The sequence below is a fragment of the Erpetoichthys calabaricus genome, chromosome 15, assembly GCF_900747795.2.
Source record: "Erpetoichthys calabaricus chromosome 15, fErpCal1.3, whole genome shotgun sequence".
Lineage (NCBI taxonomy): Eukaryota > Metazoa > Chordata > Cladistia > Polypteriformes > Polypteridae > Erpetoichthys > Erpetoichthys calabaricus.
The window spans coordinates 94,415,963-94,439,709 of record NC_041408.2 but is presented as its reverse complement, the minus strand read 5'-3'; the positions used below and the strand labels follow the sequence as shown (position 1 = coordinate 94,439,709).

At 46.7% G+C, this 23,747-nt stretch overlaps 1 protein-coding gene and 1 long non-coding RNA gene across 2 annotated transcripts in view; one reads left to right on the top strand and one right to left on the bottom strand.

The window, feature by feature from the left end:
* The window catches only part of LOC114666046 (chitin synthase chs-2-like), a 41,847-nt gene that overhangs the window by 14,793 nt on the left and 3,307 nt on the right, over positions 1-23,747 (bottom strand). The window contains exons 2-9 of the mRNA XM_028820745.2: positions 15,939-16,043; positions 13,471-13,606; positions 13,037-13,219; positions 9,409-10,475; positions 3,554-3,637; positions 2,238-2,387; positions 747-921; positions 84-182 (exon numbers count right to left, since the gene is read on the bottom strand). Coding sequence (XP_028676578.1) covers positions 84-182; positions 747-921; positions 2,238-2,387; positions 3,554-3,637; positions 9,409-10,475; positions 13,037-13,219; positions 13,471-13,606; positions 15,939-15,979 — 1,935 coding nt within the window. The 5' untranslated portion in view covers positions 15,980-16,043. The remainder of the gene's footprint in view (positions 1-83; positions 183-746; positions 922-2,237; positions 2,388-3,553; positions 3,638-9,408; positions 10,476-13,036; positions 13,220-13,470; positions 13,607-15,938; positions 16,044-23,747) is intronic.
* The window catches only part of LOC127525970 (uncharacterized), a 495,457-nt gene that overhangs the window by 471,269 nt on the left and 441 nt on the right, over positions 1-23,747 (top strand). The gene's annotated exons all lie outside the window — the stretch shown is intronic.

The following is a 23,747-nucleotide window of genomic DNA, read 5'->3' as shown; positions in this document are numbered from 1 at the left end:
ACATGGGAGGTGTAAAGGTGCAGACGTTGCTGGAATGGCGGCTAGAAATTGTCGTAAAAGAGTCAAGAGGGAGAAATATGTACCTGCAGTCGCTCCTCCAAGGTTTTGAGGTCGCCGTTGTCTTTATTGTCAAAGTACTTCTTGGTGAGCTTCCACCCGAGGAGGTAATACATGTACATGATCTGAAGAGCGGAAGAACAGTGGCGTCACCACAGCTGCCAATCAAGTCCACCTGCCACCTGTGAGACGGCCTAAATATGCCAAACTGTAGGGTGGCATAGGGTGCTGGGTTGCTGCCTCACATTAGGTGGTCCCAGGTTCCCTTTTTTTTTGTGAGGTTTCATTCCACAGAGCAAACCTCACAAGGGTGAGTGTGCCCTCTGAGATGGGACTGGCAAATTAAAAAACACATAAAGTGTTGAGGATGGGCAGCCGGATCTGTTAACTCTGAGGTCACGGAGTCCCACTTTGGTAACAACAGGTGGTGAAGCCGCACACAGGCAGCCACCAAACCAGTGATCTGGAGCAATAAGGTGGCAGCACTAACTGCTATGCCACCCTAAAACATTCAAATCCTGAAGCAATGCTGCCAGGCACCATAAAGAAAATGCGATTTATAGGCCACTGGGTGAATCTGAGCGCCGCGATATGGCAGGGTATGAGAGGAGTGAGGAGATGATGAAGATCTGAGCAAGAGAACCACTGAGATAGAAACATTCAGACCTTAATGGAAAGCCAAAGCTCACCTGCGACCAGCGCTTCTTCTGCCGGATCTTGCTGGTGTCCTTAAAGTGGACGTAGAGGTTGTTACCCTTGGGCAGCGAGTAGCACAGGCGACCCCCGTAAGGCGTCCTCACCATCTTCTGCCTTTGCATTTCGTAGTCTTGACTGAAGATGGAGCTCTCCTCCTCCATGAAAATTCTAAATCAAAGACATTGGGAAAGCAGGCCAGTTACCGGACCTCCATTGGGTTTCATCTTCTTAGTTAATAACTGAATGACTTTGACAAGCTGACAGTTTAAACAAATAACAGCAACGCTGCCATCAAAACTCACCCTCACCCTCGTCTTCGGGGCCTTACTGGACGTGCCATTCAGTGACACAGGGTGGAGGTCTACGCTGCTCTCATAGTCACCCAGCAGGGGGCGTCAGCCCCTCATTCACACACACACACCCCAGTGCTCAGTTTACTGTCCTCAATCAGCCTGACTGTGTGACTTTAGAGGGCAGAGGAGCCACCACTGTGGCCCCCTAGTGGCTAACACCTTGTATTATTAAATTACTGTGAAGACGGCCACCTCAATCGGCACCACAGACTGGACATGAGAGAAATGCGCCATATTAAACAAGAATAAAACTGTCAAAAGACAGTTAAAGTGCTGCCAGGGGGGCAGCTCTGTGCCAGCCCACACTTCACAAGTTCATTATGAGTGATAGTCCTGAGTGGGCCCGACTTTACAGGACAAGGAAGGACCCTTCAGTACTTCAAAGTGCTTTATACTTGTGGCAGGTTAAGTGGTTCACTTTGGGCCATACAGTCAGCTGAACACACAGCCTTAGGATTTAAGGTTTAGGACTTTGGCCACCATGCAGTGCCATGGATATGCCATTTTCACATCGCACCCGTCTGCCCCACCACCCCTCACATTTCTTACACCTTCCTAGCTTTTCTTCACTCCGCTCCACAAAGTGCCCTGACAGTGCTGGCCATCTGAACTCTGTGGCCTTTCAGAATCTTTGGGTCACAGCGCCCTCTGCTGGCCCCTGGATATACAGCGGCCCTGACTCTTGGGTTTTATGGGGATGAGCCAGGCTGGCAGGTCTCATTTGAATAAAGCAGACCCCTTGTGGTTGTCCCCCAGTCCTCCAACCAGCCCCTCTCACGACCCCCATTGAATTCTCCACTGACTGGTAAGTTGTGGGACACCGAAGGAGGCAACTGCAGTGGCGCCATTATACTCTGCCAAATGGGCTTTCTAGCAAGCAAAGTAAAAGAAATGTGGCCCACTTCCCTGAGTTGCCCGGACTTGAGTTGCCCGGACTGTTGAACAATTCACTCTCTGGGCCCCCTGGCGTCGATGGTAATGGCGTCGCTCTCCGCAGATCCACCAGCTACGTGTGTGTTATTGTGCTTTGTGAACTGAATGCTCACCTCCTGAATGTCAGATTTGTTTTTGTTGTTTTCCATAATAAGATTAACACAAAGCCCTGTTTCTGTGCGCCCCCTAGTGGCTTACCGGTACACTTCTTGAATGACTTCCACCAGGTTGACTGCGTATTTGTTCAGTTTCCGCTCTCTTCTCTCAAATGCGTCATCAAAGAAAATGTGGGCCTCGATACTCATCTGGTTGCGCCTCGACTGTTGCTTCGGCTGATATTTGTCAAGCCTTAAAAAGAAGAAGACAAGTAGTGGGGTTAGAAAAAGACCAGCGCTTCTCCCGACTCCGACTCAACCGGAGTGACGCACAGCGGTGGGAAGATCAACAAAGTAAGGGTCACAGATCCCTGCAAAACACCCCTGGAGGCACCCAACAGGGCCAATCTATGGGACTACAGTTCCCAGCATGCCCTGCGGGTGTCTGTACGAGTACTGGGATGCTGCCATCTAGTGTATCGGGGGAGAGCATAGTTCACAAAAGTTACATCCCCCTGTCCTTACAGCACACTGGCATCCCAGCCAGGTAAGGATCCTCGAGTGAGCTGACATCTCCTCTGCAGCATTGGCACATTCTGCCATTCACCTGGAGGAGGCAGGGCGGCTGGGTAAGGAACCTTGACCTAACCTGGCTGAGACTTCATAACCACCCTTGCCTTCCTTCACAGTGCTAATCGTTTAGTGCGTATCATCTTGGGGGCTTCTTTGATGTGTACATTTAATAAATTAGTTGTAGCCGTCAGGGTTTACTCCGGTGGGTTTCTGCACGTGTCTTATATGTTTTAATTGTTTTTCCTTCACTGGTTATTCCTGAATGGTCCCTGGATGGAGTTTGCATGTTCTTCCCGTGTCTGTGTGGGTTTCCTCCTGCAGGTTAGGTGAACTGGTGATGCTAAACTGGCCCTCTGTGATGGACTGATGCCTTGTCCAGTGACTGCTCCTGCCTTGCGCCCTACGCTTGCTGGAATTGGCTCCAGCCCCCCCGAGACCCTCCTCGGGATTAAGCCAAGTCAGAGCCGGATGCTTTTCCTGCTGTCCCCTAAATAACATAAAGACATCTCTGTTTCCAAACAGTGAGAATCCGAGTGCCTCGCGGGACACTGCGGCGTGTCTATGACATGACACCTGTTTCATCTGCTTTAAAAAATGTCAAACACGTGAGGAGTGAACAGGAGAAAAATGTTGATTTGCTTTTAAAGGCTCCGTCTTATTGTTCAGTACAGAGATGACTCAAAGCAATTTGAAGGCAAAAGATGTCATTTGTGTTTTTGAGCCATCCAGGTGTGCATCAGAATGCAGCTGTGGAATGCCGGCGAGTGGGTGGGTATCACACCACCGGGTGGCGCAGTGGGCCCGATTCACACAGTAAAACCCGATGAGGGAGAAGCAGCCAGTTACCTGAACAAGGAGGTGAGAATCTTCAGCATTTCATCGTAGGTCTCGTGCCACATGGTGGCGCACAGGTAGATCACGACGTGCTCCCTGGGGAGAAGGACAGAAAAGGACAAGCAATGAAAGGAGAGCAGCATGGCGCCTCTCGACTCCCTCCACTCCATCCCCTTCTGCTCGGCCTTCAATCAGCCCCCAGCTGCACCTCAGGGTCTCCTTCTCTCTTTAAAGGACTTCTTTGTCTTCCTGCTTTCTGTGAAAATCAACCTTGAGGCGCCCCCCGGGTTGTGGAAGAAAAGAATTTGAAACGGACGACACCCCCAAACTGGAACGCCCCGATTTAAGAAATAAAACACAGGAGGCAGGAGAGAAGCGTCAATCAAAGGGCGTCCTCTGCGCTCTGCTTATCCAATCCACTGATGAGGTCACAACTCCAAAAAGGAGTTCATTACATAATCAGAAAAGTTGGAAGCTGATTGGTTACACCCAGTTGCCAAGGGGACATGACAAACATTGATACCTTAAAGCAGCGTTTCTCAACCTTTGACCCGAGTTTTCATAACAGTTTTAATCGCACCCCCCCCCCCCCCCCAACGTTTTTTTGAAAGGAGCCCACTATACCAATGTGTTCTTTTTTAATTAATGATATATCATAGATGCATATTTGATTATACCTACTTAACTTTTATCGACATTTATCTAACTCTATATTTATTTTTCTAGTATCAGAATGTAGTTTAAGTTCATTTGATTTGGTTTCAATAGATGTACTTTTCATATTTTCGATTCTTGTTTTCACATATTTGCACCCCCCTAGGGGGGCCCGCCCCACAGATTGAGAACCACTGCCTTAAATGATTGGTAGTCCTGTTAGCTTAGGATGTACGTGACTTTTTAAATGTATTATTTTGATTCTTATTTTAGGAGACGTGCGAGTTTCTATGGTTTAATAAGAACAATGGTCTCATTTTTTTATGATGCGGCTGGGTACAAAAAACAGGAAACTTAGCACAATAGGAGACTGGCTATGCTGTAAATGTAACAGTTTCTCTTAATGGTTGTGGTGGGGCCCCAGTCAGGACGCCCCTCTGGCACTGAATCCGGGGGAACAGCCAGAGGAGGTCACTTACTTCCCCCCCAAACACTTGGTGGCAGCCCCCCCAGGGTTGCACCGGGGCCACATCCCTGTTGTGCTCCGTGGCCACCACCAGGGGGTGCTGCACGACATCCTGAGCCCGTATGGGTGGGGTTGCAGCCTGAATTAAGTGAATCGTCACCTGGCGCACCTCTGGGTGGGCTATAAGAAGAGCCAGCAGCCACTACTAGGGGCGCCAGAGTCGGGAGGAGGAGGAGGAGGACAAAGCAGCCCAGGAGGAGTGGAGGAGATTTTTGTGGTGTTTGTCTTCTGCGTGTGTTTTGGGGACTGTGTAGTGCCAGTGGGACACGGGAAAGACGTGATGTCCCACGACTGAAGAAAATCAAGTCTTTTTGTTCATTTTACCCGTGTCTCCGCTGTGAGTCTGTGTCGGGTCGACGCCTGTAAAGCGCTATATCCCACAGGGTTTATATAAAATAACAAGAAATACATTTATCAGAGTGAATAATAAAATGACAGCATCAGCTTTTAGGTATAAGCTCAGAAGGACATGAGACGCGGACACATGCGAGGTGCACGGTGGACCAGGGTTCAAATTCAACTCTTACAGGGTCACTTACTGCGCTGGTGAAGTTCTCTTTTAGGAAGGACACATCTGACAAATTAAAGACAAAATCTCCACGAGAATGAAGGCAATGAGCAACACGGCGCCTTTTATTGGCCAGCTGGACAGATGACAATACGCCAACTGTCGAGGCAACTCGGGCGCCTCCTTCAGGCCGTTTGTAATCATCAGAAGGGTTGCTTCGAGTTGCCTTGAGAGCTTTACTTGACATCTCATGGCATCCGCAATGGCTAACACGGTACAACACTGGACCACCACAGACACAAATGAATGAAATGAAGCTGGACGTCTCTTAGTGAGGGCGCCCTGACATCCCCTACTCTTCTCCCTCCATGCAGCACCACTCAAGGCCTCACCGTCCAGGCCCAGGCTTTCTCCTATCAGTGCTCTGCTCTCCCTGTTCTTTCCTCCAGAGGACCACAAAGAATCAGCTGGAATCTCACTGATATTCCAACATGGATGACGGAGCACCACCTCTGGCTCAACCTGGCAAAGACGGGCCCTCCTTGTAATCGTCTACTCAGCACCCCCTTCTGTTCAACTGGCCTCATTATCGGTGACAGCCGCCAGGTCTGTACGCAAACCTCTCTTGGGGGTGAGAGGTGAGCCGCTTTCCTACTGGGACCACGGGGCTCCAGTCATGTTGACTGAATAACTAACTCTGCAGTACGACTCCCGGCCCAGGCTTTGGTTCTGTCACATCTGGACCACTGCAGCTCTCTGTGTCACCAGGCCACTGCGGATGATTCAGAGTACAGCCGGACGAGGTGAGCACATGTGGAGTGTAAAATCCACTAACACACGTGGTGGGTCAGAACTGACCCAAAGGACACGGTGAAGTTCAACATGTGAAGTAGTTACATAAAGACAGGTTTTTGGAACCATTTTGTGACGTTAGCGCTGCACTTTATGAACTCTTTTAATATTTCTGAGGTAAGAGATGACATTTTGGTGGTTATTACAGTAACTGGATGTGAACAGACAAACTACTCAACATGCCATGGGAAAGTTAATGGTGGGTGAGACTGACTCAAAAGAACAACGTAAGGTGAACACCATTTTAGAGTTGTGAGAATCTGAAGCAGAAACCTGCAGACCCTCGAAGAAGGACATGGAGGAGACGCTGGGACAGCAAATGAGCCACAAATGAGCACAAAGGCTGACGAATTTCTTATGTAACTTATTATGAATGTGTCTGAGACGTCCGCCTCGCTACACTTCACAGACCCTACATATAAACTGAAACCATTTAATGGAGAGTGGGCTACCTAGCAGGATAGGACAGATCAAGAAAACCAGAACTTAAATTATAATAATAATAATAATAATACAAGACTTCCTAATGCACAAGACTTGGCCAGTCTCACTGGCACTTCACAAATCTGCTATCATCTGCTTTGTGGTTATCTATGGAAGTTGTTACTGGTTTTCTATATTTGTCTTAAAATAATAAACGTTTGATTTATTTTGTTATATTTCAGCCAGGGTTCCTCTCCTTGTTGCATGTCCTTTAACTCTTTGGGGACTGAATATTGTTTCAGTTTTCTACAAAGCACACATTGCACTGGTTTCACGCATAAATCAACATAACATGTCTGTCTCTACGTGCCATGGCTGCTGTTGGCACCTGTTCGGCATCTCTGGCAGCAGTGGCTGCGCAGGGGTGGCTTGATGGCCAGCAGGAGTGCACGGTGGGCCGGCTACCTCTCTGTCTTCACACAGCAGGTGGGCAACGGTGGCAGTCACAGTGTGACGCAATATGGTTTGTACCTCTTGTCATCATAAGTGGTTGGTCCTCCTAGGCGAATGCTGCTGTAAGCACATCACATACATGAACGTGTTCAGCATCACCATCAGCAGTTGACCGATAGACCGATGCTGGTACCTCACTTTCATTTTCGATACCCATCTCCAGGTCACTTGCATCAAACACAGAGTCTCAAAAGTCAGACTCACATTCAGCGATGATATGTAAAACATCCATGGAGACATTTGCTTTAGTCTCTCGCCAGATGTTGGTGCCTTTTTAGAGGTTGTTTGCTCCTCACTACTCCTGCACGCGTAGGGAATCGAGGTTAAATCAACAAAGCTACGTAACTTTCCTTCAAGCAAAGAGAGTCGAACTAAAAAGTAAGGGTGAGTTTTATCACAGTTTACAGCCGATTACTGTCCTCTACCTCTGAATTTCGACAAAAGTCAACATCAGCCCTGAAAGAGTTAATGTTATATTTTTGTTAATTATTTGCACCGTTCCTTGTTTTGATTTTGCAGTATTACCGCTGCCTTTGTTACGTGCCTTGTGTTTTGTGGGTCGTCCCCCAAGATGTGGGGCCACACGCCAATCACCCCCCTCTGCCATGTACATCTGGAGGGTCTCCCACAGCTCCTGGTGGTTCATTGTGAATGTGCTTTGGTCTTGGTGACTTCTTGGGCCTTAGTGTTTTGTTTTTTTTGGTAACTGATTGGATTTTTGACCTGATGGTTCTGTTTTTTATCTTATTGAATTCTGCATTGGAACTTTGTTTGACTTGGATTGTCTTTGCTTCAAGTGATTCCTTTTTCCTTTGTTACTCTACGGAGTTTTCTTTTCTTACTGAGCGCTGTGTTAAGAATAGACAGTTTATTTAATAAAGATCTTGTGATTGCTTATTATTAAAACTAACTAGGGCTTGTTGGGGACATCCCCCTCTAGTGGTCATTTCTGGAAGTGCTTTTGGAACTTACTGGGACTTGTGTGTTTTGGGACTCCCAGATCACAAAACATCTATCTATCTATCTATTATATAGCACCTTTCATGTCTATCTATCTATTATATAGTGCCTTTCATGTCTATCTATTATATAGCATCTTTTTTTTTTTTTTTTTCTTTATTTTGCCTTATACAATTTCTTGTATTAGGAATTTGTTAGTTTTCGCATACCCCTTGGGGTCAGAGCGCAGGGTCAGCCATTGTACAGCGCCCCTGGAGCAATTACAGGTTAAGGGTCTTGCTCAAGGGCCCAGCAGAGCAGTGGCCTTTTTGGCAGTGACGGGGATTCGAACCGGCAACCTTCGGGATACCAGCGCAGATCCTTAGCCTCAGAGCTACCACTCCGCTATCTATCTATTATATAGCACCTTTCATGTCTATCTATCAATTATATAGTGCCTTTCATGTCTATCTATCGATTATAGAGTGCCTTTCATGTTTATCTATCAATTATATAGCACCTTTCATGTCTATCTGTCTATCTATTATTTTGTCTCTTGTTCCAAGGATGCATTGCATTGAGAGGCTAATGTGTCTTGAACCCTCCGTCACACTATGCATTGTAGGCAGATGAAGTCAAGCGCCTCATGCCTAATAAGGATAAAGGGGGGTGAGGGGGGCTAGAGATAAGTGAAGTGAACATGTATTTGGACCAACAGGGACACACAGAATAAGAGCATTAAGTTCATCAAATACAAAGCAAATGCACCAAAGCTGCAGGCTGTTCTTTTGATTTCCTGCAGCTAGAGGGCGCTGCTCCCCTCTGTGCTGTGACATCTGCACGCTTTGGGTCTGACGTTTCAAAAGTAAAGGATGGTTTATTCCTAAGGAAGGGCAGCTGTGGCCCCCTCAGATGTTCTGATCTCACTTTGTGGTGTTTGGGGGGTCACTACAAAGCATTTCACGAGGACATATGACGGTCCATGAGCTGCGTGGTGATGCTGTGAGTAGTGCCGACTCCGGCACCCTGGGTTTGAACCCCGTGTCCTTGTGCAATTGGCTTATTCTCTGTGTGTCTCTGTAGTTCCCACCCACATCTAAAAAGATTTCTGCATTACTTTAATTAGCAATTCTAAATTCTCCCCCATTTAGTGTGACTGTGGGTTTGCATGTGGGTATGCCCTCTGATGGACTGGTGCCTCTTCCAGGGTTGGCTCCTGCCTTACACCTCATGCCGCTGGCACACTCTCTGCCCTATGTGACCCTGAGTTACATGTGACTGTTCTGTTATAATAAATTACTTCATAAGGCACCCATGCAGACACAAGTGAAGCCTTTGTGAAGGTCCAGGCATCTCCTAAATGTGCAGCTGGCACCTCCTTGGCATGAGACGGCTATGTGCTCATGTGACATTGACACAATGGCCCCCTCAATCCGAAGCTCAGTGCTATACCTGCTTTCACTGGTAGACGAGGTCTCCTCTGGTTGTGTCTGGCAAAGCCGCACGTTCAGCAGCATGGACTGGTCGATGAACGCCGCCTCGTACAGACGTCTCACAAACAGCTTTGACGTCCTCTCGATCCTCTGGAACTTGGTAAACCAGACGTATATGGTGGAGAGTACCAGTCCTGCCCAGAAGCTCAAAGACGACACCCCAATCAGGATCAGGGATACCTGCTGCTGGTCTGCCATGCCTGTTTTGTTGCACAAATTGTTGCTGATGTCCCTGAAGAGCTCGCCCGCTTGCTTCACGCCGTGCCCGATGTAAGACGATGACTGCTGGCAGTACAAGCTGAGGGAGCAGTTGAAGCAGCCGATGTCCTGCTGGAATTGAGTGTAGCGCTCGCTGAAGATGATGATGAAGAAGGCCAAGACCGCCAGGCTCATAAGGACCATGGGGAAGGCAAAGCAGCGCCTGAATGCATGAATTTTGGAGGCGATTACCGAAAACCACCGGCAGAGCGCTGAGGCAGCCACTTGAATGACGAACAGGCTGAGGGTGATGTCCAGTCTGTAAGGCATGGTGAAGAACAGACCGTCCTCTGTGGCGTAGGTGTAGCCGCCCACCACGGCGCCAGTGACTACGATGCGCACGCAGCTCGACAGCAGGTATGTCATGTTTTTGGACTTCTGGAGGCTTCCTTGAATGCTTTTCAGGTGTTTGCTGGGCAGCATTGCGGTGAAATTCTCCCACCAGTTCAGGGAAACCAGTAAAGTGCAGGCAATGGCAATGCCCGCGTACACCATAATGCCAGGGCTTTGGCTGTCAGTTTTCTTTCCTTGCAAAAAGCAGTCAACGAAGAAAGCAATATAACCGGTGAGAATGAGGAACACGGACAGCAGGGAGGCTAGGAAGGTCCACAGCTTAAAGCCCAGAAACTGATGGGCCACTTGGAAAGCCGCGGGCAGAATGCAGACGCCACTCAGTATCATCGTGTTGTTAAGAATGTCGAAGTGAGGCATGGCGATCACGATGAGAACCGCCGTCCCACCGGCGACAAGCACGTCGACCAGGCACACCTGAAAGGGACAAGGACGAGAGGAGGGTCAACCGGGCACTGATGAGCCCACCATCAGATGGCAATACGTCTTATGCATAATTAGAAATGAAGACCTATGTGGTATCTTAACTAGTGGATATAAATCATCGCTGTGGGGTCCCCTGGCATGAACTCAAACCCGGACTGAAACACCCACAGGCACCTGGGTGACTTGGCTTAGTCGCTGAATGCAGTGCCATATTTGCCACTCAGAGACTTGATTGTTTCATTGAGTCGGGGGTCCGCACTGGTCATTTAGGCACATGGACACTTTAATGGGTGGGTAAGGGGGGATTGGTGAAAAGGCCCCCGAGTGTGCACCCAGAATGTTCTGCCCCTCCATGACTTGGTGGCTCCTCCACAGTTTTCCACCAAATTTGCCCTCAGTGCTGTTGGCACATCTTCCAACCTCCTACAATCCCTGAAGCAGTTTTACATTATGAGTGGCATGGTGGCACAGCAGTCAGCTCTGCTATCTTACAGCTACAGTGACCGGTGTTCATACATCATGGAGTTTACATTTTCTCTTCATGTGTGCATCGGTTTTGTTTTTGTACTTTTAGCTTGACTGGCACTGTTTCAGGGAATGCCAGTGCAGGCGCTGCCCTGTGACAGACTGGCATCTACCTCTCAGTTTGCACCCAAACATAATCTGAATGACTCAGAAGAGAACTCATGTGGTCTTGAAGAGACAAAGGAAGGGCCCGGTCAGACTAAGACTTGAACCTCAGCCTCACAGCCTACAGTGGCAGAAGTGCTGGACCCCTGGGACTCAAGTTCTGTCCCCAGCTGTGGGTGCACTTGGGACCCTCCCCTGCTGGTGGTCTCAAATGGTGGGAGCCATTACACTGTATGGCCACAACGTACCCTGAGCCCGTGTTTACTGGTCAAAGGCGGAGAGGAAAGATTGGGCGCATGGGCGGATTACAGCACCCACCACACAGCAAAGCCCCCGTGTTATATTAATTAATATGAGTTTAATAAAAAATAATCAGCTGATAAAAGAGTGTGAATGCAGGTATCTGCAGATATAACAATGCAGTAGAACACTCACACCCCCAGAGCCACTTAATCCAATTCAGAGTTCTGTCAACACCAATAACCTTGGATGGAGCCCCCAGTCGCCAGCGGTGCCCACTGCCCATGGTTTAATTAAACGTGCAAGAATTCCATAGAGGAATATTTTTGGACAAAATCAAATAAAATAAATATGTAAATAAATAAATGCATCGTGAAATGTGATGAATATATAATATTATGATATACGAGTATAGATGACTGAATGTGTCATGACATACTGTATGTTTTTTGTTGCTTATTTATGTACTTATTTAAATATTTCTTCATTTATGGCAGAGTGATTAAGGTTTTGGACTTGGGTTCAAATCCCATTATTGACACCTGTGCAATCATTTACATTTACTTATTTAGCTGACGCCTTTATCCAAGGTGACTTATAACACTTATGATATAACTGATGGCACTTCGTTTGGTTTTCCAGTTGGTTACTTGCTCAGGGTCACACAGAGGTGTCAGTAGTGGGATTTTTGAACCCACAACCTCAGGGTTTGAGCTCCAAAGCCTTAACCACTCCACCACACTGCCTGCCTCATGAACAAGGTACTGTACTTCATCATCTGCCTGTGCTCCATTTAGAAGAATAAAAGAATTGTATCCCAAATTCTGTATTTCGCTTTGGGATAAAGGCATCAGACAAATGATAATAATCCACACTGCATGCATCATAAAGCACGCATCGAACTGAAAACTGTCATGTTCACCTGTCAAAGATGAGAGGGCGGGCTCTGTCCAGTCCTACGTTTTGATTGGTGAATTGTCAGCGACGCGCACGATCTAAGTTGTCATTGTGGGCGTCAGTAGCACAGATGAGTGCAAGAAAAGTTAAGAATTACTGCACAAAATGGCCACTTTAAATTCGAGAAGTTCCTAATTACTTATCAGGGGCTTAAGTCGGAGGCGTTTGCTGTAAATGTGGCCCGTGATGGACGAAGGTTTACATCCACGCTACCTGCCATTCACCAATCAAAACGCAATACTCACTAGAGTCCGCCCTCTGAGTGCGTTGGTACAGTAATTAATAAATGAAAAATAAGGAAATAAATGCTTAAAGAAATAAACATTTTCATGGCACATTTAATTATTCACGCGTATATATCTCATGTTTTAATGTATTTATTTAATTCTGACCGACATATATCCACCTAGCAGTTGAGATTGAAACTGGAGCGCGCATAGAAAAGGACGTGAGCGCAGGACTCGCATTCCGTGAAGCGGCAGCTCCAAACACAGCGCCACCCCAATGTCACGACTTATACTTTGTGCAAATCTTTAACTCTAAATAATAATTAGAAGCAGGTAATGGACTCCGTTCAGTTTAGTAATCCCGTCATTACAAATTTCTACACAATTCTCGTGAGAACTTCTCAGAACTCAATCAGCAGGCACTTGAACGCGCCTGGAAAACCTCACGGAGCCCAACTGCTGTCTGCAAACGGGGCTCCGTTTAAGTGCGCTACTCACGAAAGCGATGGCCGGTCTGGAGGGCATCTCCGAGGTTTTGAAGATGGCTTTCCACAGACTTTTCACAAATGTCAGGACGTTGGGGACAAGCAGCATGCAGCCGAGGATGAGCCTGCAGAAGGGCTTGTTGAGCACCGTGCTGGAGTCGCTGTCGGTCACTGTGATCATCAGCAGGAGCGAAGCCTGCAAGACAAAAGGGACACCGTGACTAGGAGATGACCCGCCTCGGAGGAGTAGAGCGTCTTTCGCAAATAACTTGATTCGATCTGTGAGGAGGTTAGAAGCACGCGCTGATACAGCGCACAACTTAAACAGAAGAAAATAAGAAAAGCTCTGTTCTGACACACACGCGCACATACATATGCAGACACGACCAGCAACACACACACAAGATCAGAGCAGTGCCCCCCCACCCACACACTTTCTTGTCTTACCTTACTGAAGAAACCGAAGGCGAAAACCAGCAGCCCGACCACCGTGCACACCACATAGTTAAAAAGGCGGAGGAACGTCGTCGGTTTCTCCTCTTCGTCAATGACTGGCTTAAGGAGGAAAGGGTCCCACTTTTTTCTACATTCAAAGGAATTGCAATTAATTCATATGTTTAAAAAGTTTTTTTTTAAATTCATGCTATTAATTCATATTAATATAGGAAAAGACGCTATATACATATGTTTTTATACAGCCCCCGTGAACCTGAACTGGGGGTCAGGAAATGCATGGATAGATGGACTGGACTGGCGATCTGTTATAATCTAGCTATCTATTATTATACAGTGCCTTACACATCCATCTGTCTGTCTGTTATATAGTGCCTTACACATCTATCTATGTTATACAGTGCCTTTCACCCTATCTATCTATAATAATGTTATAATGAGCAGGTCATTTTGCCCGTCTGTCCTCTAACCAACTGTACCTCAAATGCTGTAAGTCATCTTGTATAAAGGCATCAGCCAAGTAACAAGTACTGTAATAATACATTTTTAGATAATGCAATATACAAAATGACAATAATTTGCACATTTTACAGTACAATTCAGTATACTGCAAGATACTGTAGTATATATGTCATTAAAATATTCTGTGCCATATTTAAGCATATATTTATATAGGTAGTAGTATATTCTTTTCAAACAGATTTTACGTATATTTCATTTTTGTAAGGGATAGCAGGTGGCAGACACACATTCGCTCACGTCTGGCCACTTCAGGCTAATGGAGTCCTTAGTTCAAGTATATGATGCTGTATATACGATGCTTGCTGTGAAAGGCGCTATATTTGAAGGTCATCGGCTTGTCTTCTTGTATTTTGTGATTGCTGTCCTGTCCTCAGGGCTTTTCTTGCTGTTGCCGGAGTCCCTAAGATGGTCAGCCATGTTAAGCAGCACAGGCACCTCTGAACGGCCGGTGAGCTCTAAGTGACCTTCGGACACTTAATTCCAGCAGGTAGGTCCCAGTTAAGCCAGGTGTCCATCTTGTTTTGGCCTCTGCTTCTTCTCATTGCTGTGTCACAACATTTGGGACAACCTTTATGGCGGGGTGTCCTGCAGGACCGTAGTGACTTTCCAGCCACTGTCTTAGTGACTGACTTACTGCTCCTAATGGAACAGATGTTGATTTTTAAGATTCAGGACCCTTCATTCTTTCATTTAGCTTTCACTAAAGGGTAGACAATAATGTGTTGCAAAGTGAGGTGACAGATGACCAGCTAAGATGACCCCATTTGCACCTACTTATCCATCACACTTTAAAATAAATTTGTAATATCAAACGTGAAGGTCCATACGGGTTGTCCCAAATGTTGTAATGCTGTGATGAGAAGGAGGCAGAGACTGAAACAAGGAGGCACCTGGCCACTAGTGTCTGACCACTGGAATGAAGTGTCAGAAGGCCACTTAGAGCTCATTGTCCGTTCAGAGGTGCCTGTGCTGACCATCTCAGAGACTCTGGCAACAGCAAGAAAAGCACAGAGGACAGGACAGCAAGTGCTCCTTGACCCCGGCAGTCCTCGATCGATCAGCAATTCAAAGTTCACCTCAATCACAGAATACAAATGACAAGCCTTTGAATATTCTGTAGCATCTTTCACAGCAAGCATCACATATAAGCTAAAAACAAAGTCACAGTGTGAGACTCCACAGACAATAATAAGGCAATCACTCAGCCTTTAACTATGGCGCCTTTCACTAGCTGGGCTTTCAATACGATTAAAGTGTAGTTTAGACAAATAAGGGGATGACAATGCAAGGAAGAATTTGACAAAACAAGAAGCCCATCAGGTTGACTTGGTGAGCTAACAGCTCAGTTGTTACAACTTCTTACTAAGCTCTAACGGCCGCCTCATCTTAATTACTAACCGGTGACTGTTGGTAACACAGCAGACGTCTTTTGTCTCAAGTTTAACTGACCTGCCATTTAAGGTTGAGACTGGCACAGCAGCCCAGATTTCATCTCCGAATGGTTCACCTCCCTCCAAAGCTGCCTGTCCATGCACATTTGCCTCCTTCAGTCTGCTTATTGCCCGACCCAACAGTACAAGCAGGTTTACTATGAAGTGCCCGCTTGCACTTTTGAATGTTTATTGAGAAATGTGCTTTAGACAGATGGAGCTTTTTATTTATATAGCATTGTGCTCCACCAGCAGCACCTTAGCTTCCTAAGAGACATTTAGAAGGCAGCCAGTCTGCGTTAGATATACTGTATAGTGCCTTTCACAGTAGGAGTCACATGTGGATAAAAACGAACCTCTTGTGGAGTAACTGCACTCTAACATTCCAGCATGCACTTTAATAATTAAACATATGAATTAACACCAATTAAACTGCTCTGCCTGCCCTTATTACCCGTGAACTGCGTGTCTTTAATGCTGCGGGGCACCAGGTGCCTCATTTCCTCTCACCTGAGATCCTCCATTTCCTTTCTTTCATCCGCCGTCTCCATCTTCTCCTCTTCCCTGTGACTTTCCTTGTTGCTGCCACTTCTCAGTTCACTTCACACTTTCCTCCTGCAGGTACACAAAAAGACACCTGTGGCTACGTCTCATTTGCATGACCCCGCCCTCTTATTCTGGTGCCGGTCTTTCTGCATCACTGTGTCTGAGGAGGCGTGGCTCGTTTGTGATTGGCTACTTGTCCTTCTCTTCTGTTATTCTAAGAACTCGACCTGCTGCTTCTCTGTAACTTGGACAGGAGGCTGCGCACGTTGAGCTGTTATTGTGCTTCTGCTGGTCCATCCATCCACTTTCTGATCTGCTCGTCCCATTAAGGATTGTAGAAAGTTGCAATACAATTTATTTTTATTTAGAAGTGCTGCAATGGGCTTTAGCAGGCCCTGCCTTTTGACAGCCCCCCAGCCTTGACTCTCTAAGAAGACAAGGAAAAACTCCCAAAAAAAGGGAAAAAATGGAAGAAACGTCAGGAAAGGCAGTTGGTATCAAAAAAAGGGGGTCAATACAAAACAATACACAGAGCAGAACACAAGTAATACTCAATACAATAAAATAGAAATGCAATAGAAATATTACAAGTACAAAGATGCATCCTACCCTGACAGCACTGGGTGCAGAGTGGCACCAATCCATTGAAGGGCAGACTCCCAGAGCAGGCCAGGTAGAAGCTGCCAGTCCATCTGCCCTACATGTTTTGGAATAAGAAAATAAAATACAAATTGTGAGTAGGCAGGAAGTTAAACCCAGGAGTCTGAACTCTCCATGCTGGTGTCATTTAGCATCTTGCGTGCATGTTGGTCAGCAGTGTGGAGGTCAGGTCCATCCTGTGTGGAGTTTGCATATTCCAGCCATGTCCATGTGGGTTTCCTCCAACAGTCCAAAGACATGCAGGTTAGGCTGACTGGAGATGCTAAACTGGCCCAAGTGTGTGTGTGTCTTCACCCTGTGATGGGCTGGCATCCTGTCCAGGTATTGTTCCTGCCTTGCGGCCAGTGCTTGCTGGGTAGGCTCCAGCTCCCCTGTGATCCTGCTCAGGGTAAAGTGGCTTTAGAAAATGGACGGATGTGTCTGTCGTGATGGGCTGCAGCACAAGCCACAGAGTGCCGGCTCCATGGCCACCGTCTCCGATTATTGGTCCCTGTGACCCCGTGTGGCACGTCAGTGTGGTGCAGGTCTACTTGACTTACCATAGTGAGGGAGAACACGTCAGTTGCTCCATGGCTTCTGTTTGTTTCGTGTCTGGGAGCCATCAGAATGTATTCACCTCAATTAAAATCATTTTTATGAGCTCAAGTTATTATATAATTGCTATAATTATAGTACAATCAAAACACAAATGGCATCTAGACACAAAGGTTAATGTTGGCACGTCCACAAAGTATAAGAAGAGGCTGATGCCATGCATGACTCATCCACTCAGCCTCTCTCTCTCTCTTATATAGTGCCTTTCAATTACTGCTTACAATGAACATCTTCAGTGAGTGCCATCAGCCTCAGTCACTGAGCTTTTATTATATACATATATTTTATTACATAGTTATTATATACGAGAAAACACACAGACCTCCGGACCCCCCAAAATCAAGTAGTCAGTGAAAGCTCTTTAGGAAAAAAGACGGAGTACAAGAATCAATGTGTAGGTCAAAACTAGAAGTCAAAAACACGACTGACGGAGCCCACGGTGCTAACCAGAAATCAAAGTCAAAAACGAATACACAAGAAGTCAACAAAAGTACCAAAAAACAAAAGAAACATGAAGATTACATGCAAACACTGGTTGTTTTTATCCAACCTCAGATATCAAGGAATAGCGCGGGTGACCTTTACAGCAGCACACCAATGAAGTCATCCCAAAGCATTATGGGATTGTTTTCTAAGGAAACAGGTGACATGAAAACTCCAACATAGCGGCGTCCAGCGTCGAGACTGACAATAATAATAATTCATTACATTTATATAGCGCTTTTCTCAATACTCATTGACAAATTATAAATGTTTAAATAACGTTTACAATCAAGAAACTCGTGTCGGAAATGGATGCTCTGAGCATGAACCCCCCCCCAAACATGTTGTGGACCACCAGGGGGCGCAGCAGCCACCCTTCCCAACACAGTCAAGCACGGACACAAGTGGAGGTACAACACAACTTTATTGTTTATGTGGGAACAGCTTCCCCCGCTTCCCACCCTTACAGCACAGTTGTTCTTCCGTCCTTCCTTCATTGCCGCCACCACCACCACTCCTCCTCCTCCTCCTCCAGCAGGCTTGGTCCTCTTCCACCCGACTCTGGCCTGTGGAGTAGTGGCTGCTCACTCCTTTTATAAGGCACCCTGATGTACTCCGGGGTGATCAGTTCCAGCAGAACTTCCAGGTGTGGTGGAGATGCTGCAATTAAGGGCTCCGCAGCTCTCCAGGCTCCCTCTGGTGGTGGCCATGGGTCCCAGCAGGATGAAGCTTCTAAGCTCCAAACCCACAGCCGTACAGCAAGCCAGGGCGGCTGCCCTCTAGTGTCCCGGGGCTGATAGTACCCAGAACACTGTCTCTCCTCCAGTCCTTCCATTACAGGTGGCGTCCCGGCCGGGCAAGGGTTCTGGCCATAGGTCACAGTGTATAACGTCATTTAAATACACACACAGAATCAAGAAAAATGACAGAAATTGTAAATCAAGTTAGAACCCCCACTGTATCTAAAGGTATGTGCTGTTGCTGTGTTTGTGATTTATACAGATTTTGTCCATTTTTTCTGCCTTGCTTTTTATTCAGTCGTTTTGAAGGCTTCTATAAATTGTGAAGGAAACCAGGGCATCAATGGCCCAAACCCCCAACACAAACACACCAATAGCTCGGGTGCAAATAAAGGATGGTTTGTTCAACCCAAATTCCTTCTACAGTCGCACAAAGCAGCACAAGCACAGGTCTCTCTCTCTCCTTCCAACTCTCACCACCGCACTGCCCTCCTTCAGTCGAGTGTTGCCTTCCTTCCTCCCAGCTCTGACTCGCCTGGACAAGACAGTGCGGTCCCTTTTATTAAGGACCCGGGAGTACTTCTGGTGCCAGGGCCGCCACCCAATGGAAGTACTTCTGGGTCTAATTTTAGATGACACATCTCTCTGCAGCACCCAGGGGCTCCAGCCTCCCTAACTGGTTCCATACTGGGCACCGCTATCCAGGGCTGCTGCCATCTAATGTGCTGGGGGAGTAAAGAGTCCCCAGTGATATCTTCCAGTTCCGGTGGGCTGTCTGTCCATCCTATCTGGCCTTTCTCTTCCCTGGCCAGGATGCCTGTCTGCCTGTTAGGAGCCTCCTGTCTGGGTAAGGAACCATCCCCTCTTCCGGCCGGGATACCCGTCCAGCCCCTGTGGCATCTACAAAATATTTAAGGAATGTTTCTGTTTCTTTGTTTGGCCAGAGTTTTTATGTTCCCCATCTCCTTTTGATGTTGGTGAACATTTTGAACTTTTAAAGCCTTAGCCCCATTTTGGACCGGTGCAGGCCAGAAAGCATACGTTTTTTTTTTGTTTTTTCTGTCCACCCTGGCCATCGGACCTTACTCCTTTCTATGTTAACTAATGTTGTCTTATTTTAATTTCTTATTTTGTCTTTTATTTTTCTTCTCTTCATTATGTAAAGCACTTTGAGCTACTTTTTGTATGAAAATGTGCTATATAAATAAATGTTGTTGTTGTTGTTGTTTTGAATTTGGGGCTAGGCAACCCAGGGATGAGATAGATAGATAGATAGATAGATAGATAGATAGATAGATAGATAGATAGATAGATAGATAGATAGATAGATAGATAGATAGATAGATAGATAGATACTTTATTAATCCCAATGGGAAATTCACAACCTATCTGGTAGGCCCAGAGCAGAATTGATGGCAGTTCTGGCCTTCTGTGTGGTTGTTTCTGAGGCCTGCTCCCCCTATAGTGCTTTTCTGTGGTGGATTTCACAACAACCATAGGACACGACCATCCACACTGGACTCATGACGAACACGGACCAAAAAATCAGTAAGCTAACATAAAGAGACATTCTAGGAAGAGTGCAGGCTGCACATGTAGAGCTGACCCGGGGACAACTCATACAGTGTTGGTACAAACCCACAAGGAAACAGAGGAAGATCACGGTTATGGAGGTCACCAAGATAGAAAGTAAAAGCCTGAAAGCAGTGGGAAGTCACTATAAACAGAAGGCTTCACTGGGCAGATATCTGGAATATTCCACATGATGAATCTCTCATGAATACACTCGTTGAAGAAAGGGTTGTTATTAATGGCGCATTAGTTCCGGTCCTGCTGTTATCAGCGCCTGTGAAGAAAGTTATTGTTTCTAATGTTCCACCTTTCTTAAAAAATGATATTTTACTAAGGGAATTGCAACATTATGGGCAGATTATGTCTGATATAGTATTAATCCCACTTGGCTGCAAGATGCAGAAGTTAAAATATGTGGTCTCCTTTCGGAGACAAGGTTATATGATTTTAAATAACAAGCACGTCTCAGCTTCCTCAGAAGGGTAACCTACGATACCCTACCATACCCCGAGAACCTCTTCCAGTGGTTTGGAAGTGAAGATAACTGCCCACTCTGTAACAACATCAACACGTGTCTGCAGCACATTCTCTCAGAATGTAAGACTGCGATGACATGGGGTGTTTCAGGTGGCGGCACAAGCCGGTCCACTTTCTGGAAAGACGCAGGGTGGAGACAAATAACTCCTGCTGAACTAATGCTGCAAAACTCAAGCACATACAATTTATCAAAGCAGGTGGGAACTGAACATAAGGTGCACCAAGAAAGCCAACATTCCTACTCACCCCTGGCAAGATGTAGGAAATGTGCTCAGACCTCGGGAGGCAGCTGGGATTTCCAACCGAAATCACAACAGCCACTCTCAAGCCAGACATCATAATGTGGTCGACAGTCGCTCAGAGGGTCCTTATCAGTGAACTAACCACACTCTGGGATGAAGGAGGGCAGTGGTGCATGTACAGAAAAGATAGAAGTACTCACATCTGGCATCAGAGTCCCAAGAAGCTGGTTGGAATGTAACCATCCACCCTGTAAAAGCTTCATGCAGGGATTTTGATCAGTTTCTGCGCAGCGCTGGCATGACCAGGTCTAAATTAAGAGAGGCGACTAAGAGAGCTAGCAGATGAGGTACAGGGAGCAAGCTGCTTCTGGTGGTTATGGAAGGAGAACAGCATTTGGGGGTCAACACCTCATTAAGAGCAGCTGCAGGGAGTGATGCCCCCATTGAGCCACTGGGATGTGTACTGGGCACGGCTTTTGTCGCGGACAGCCAGGACCCCCTGGCTATGGAAGGACTGGGGGACAGAGTATCTCCAGGACTGATAGAGGGTAGCCCCCTTGGTTTCCAGCAGGAGCCCACAGGTCATGAGCATAGAAGCTCAACCCTGTTGGGGCCAGGGGGCACGTGCATGTTTTCAGGGTCCTTTTTGGCAGCACTTCCACCACACCAAGAAGTGCTGCTAGAAGAAGTTCGTTGGGCACCTGGAGTCCTTCTGGGGGGCCCTATAAAAAGGGGCCAGTCGCCAGCATCCTACAGCCAGAGTTGGGAGGAAGAGGACAAATCCTGTGTGGAGGACTGAAGGGGCAGCAAAGGGACTGTGCTGTGCCTTGGGGAGCAGAGAAAAACACTACCCAGCTGTAAATAAAAGTGTGTGCTGCGTGCTGAACCTGTGCCTGGCCTGTCTGTGTCAGGGCTCGGCTCGGGGATATGGGCCTTATAGGCATGCACTGGCACACATAGTCTAAAACACTTTAATTAATTTCATAAAAGGTCTTACACCAGCACGGCCGTCTCTCTAAATAAATAAATATGTAAATATGTAAAAATCATGTGCATAAAATCGTCATATTAAAAAATACATTATTAATATCCCTTTCTCTATTAAATTAAGGTTGTAAGAGTAGGATCTAAAAACAGATGTTCCCTCTCCCAATTTGGGCAGCTGTCCACGCTCGGGCATTATAGTGTGAAACATCAGTGAACGGTGGCTCCCTGCTTTTGACTGGCGGAGGTGCAGCAGGCAGGCATGCTGAAGCAGAAGCAAGTGCTACCCATCTGATGGGCATTGAGATGCTAATTTATCTTTAGGATGTGGTAAGGTAAACCCACATAAACACACACAGAACTGGGGAGAACGGGCACACTTTACGCAGGCAGTGAGCGGGCCGGGGAGGGTGTAAGGAGGAGGTGCCGCCATGGCAGCTCCACTTGAGTTGTACTTTTTGCAGAGTTGAGTTTTATTTCTGGCGCCCCATCAAGTCTGTTCCCACAGCCACTCTAAATGACAGAGCAGGGTGGAGTACGGGACTCTATTTTCAGCAGGTATGCACTGCACACCGGCGCTTCTATCAAGCTCAGTAATGATACGGTAGAGTGCAATAACATTTCGTGACATTTGGTTATGCAACAAGCAGAGTGACCCAGGAGGGTACAATCGCTGTGGCTCCTGGGAATGCCCACAGTGTCCACGGGGTCTTCCTGCTAACGTCCTGCTGCTCTCTAAATTGTGAGGACGCATCCCACAGAGAATGGCCAAACTGTCCTAACTTCAGACTTCTCTGATGTAGAGGCAGAAAATAAAACACCTCAGGGGGTGAAAATCATAAGACTTGTTAAGCTGAAGATGAAGATGAAGATAGATAGATAGATAGATAGATAGATAGATAGATAGATAGATAGATAGATAGATAGATAGATAGATAGATAGATAGATAGATAGATAGATAGATAGATAGATAGATAGATAGATAGATAGATAGATAGATAGATAGATACTTTATTAATCCCAAGGGGAAATTCACATACTCCAGCAGCACCTTACTGATACAAAAAACAATATTAAAGATTGATAATAATGCAGGTGAAAACAAACAATAACTTTATATAATGTTAACGTTTACCCCCCCGGGTGGAACTGAAAAGTCGCATAGTTTGGGGGAGGACCGATCTCCTCAGTCTGTCAGTGGAGCAGGACAGTGACAGCAGTCTGTCGCTGAAGCTACTCCTCTGTCTAGAGATGATCCTGTTCAGTGGATGAAGTGTGACCCCTTGGAATGACCAGACCATCTGTGTGGCTTTCCACCTGCAGTCCAAAAACAAACACTCAGACTGACTAATGGAGTACTCTGTGCTAAAATAGCCCCCCCCCCCCCCAACAGAAGGACTATGTGGTCTCCCAAACGCTCTCCAAACAGGCTATGATGCTGAATTGTAAAAGCAAGAAAACACGTAGATTGATGGATGGATGTAATCTGAAGGAGCAGACATCTGCTTTGAAGCCGCCGGTCTGCCCACAGCCATTACTCCACCCTCAGTGGTCGTTGCTGTTCTTCTAGTCTGACTACTAAGTGTGATGGCAACGTCCTGCTCTCGTTCAACTTTTTCCCCCCACAGGCTGCTCTTTTTATGACTAATGGGAGCGTCGCTTTGTCATTAGCCTCGGCACTCAGGATTCTAGGTGCTACATTCCTCAACATTTTGGCCATAAGCTGAGCTCAATCCTGTAATCACCTGCTCTGACATTTTCAACTAGGACCTCTGATTTGTCATCTACTCCTCCTGTGCTTGCTGGACTTAACAAGAGTCACGTCAGAAGTTTAAGGACCCAGCAATGTCCACCATCACTCAGGCCAGAGGACCTCTGAACAGGTGTGGCTCAAGGCTGCTAATGAGCGGCCATTCATTCATCCATATGCACCAAAGGGGTTATTGGTGCTCCCTTTTGG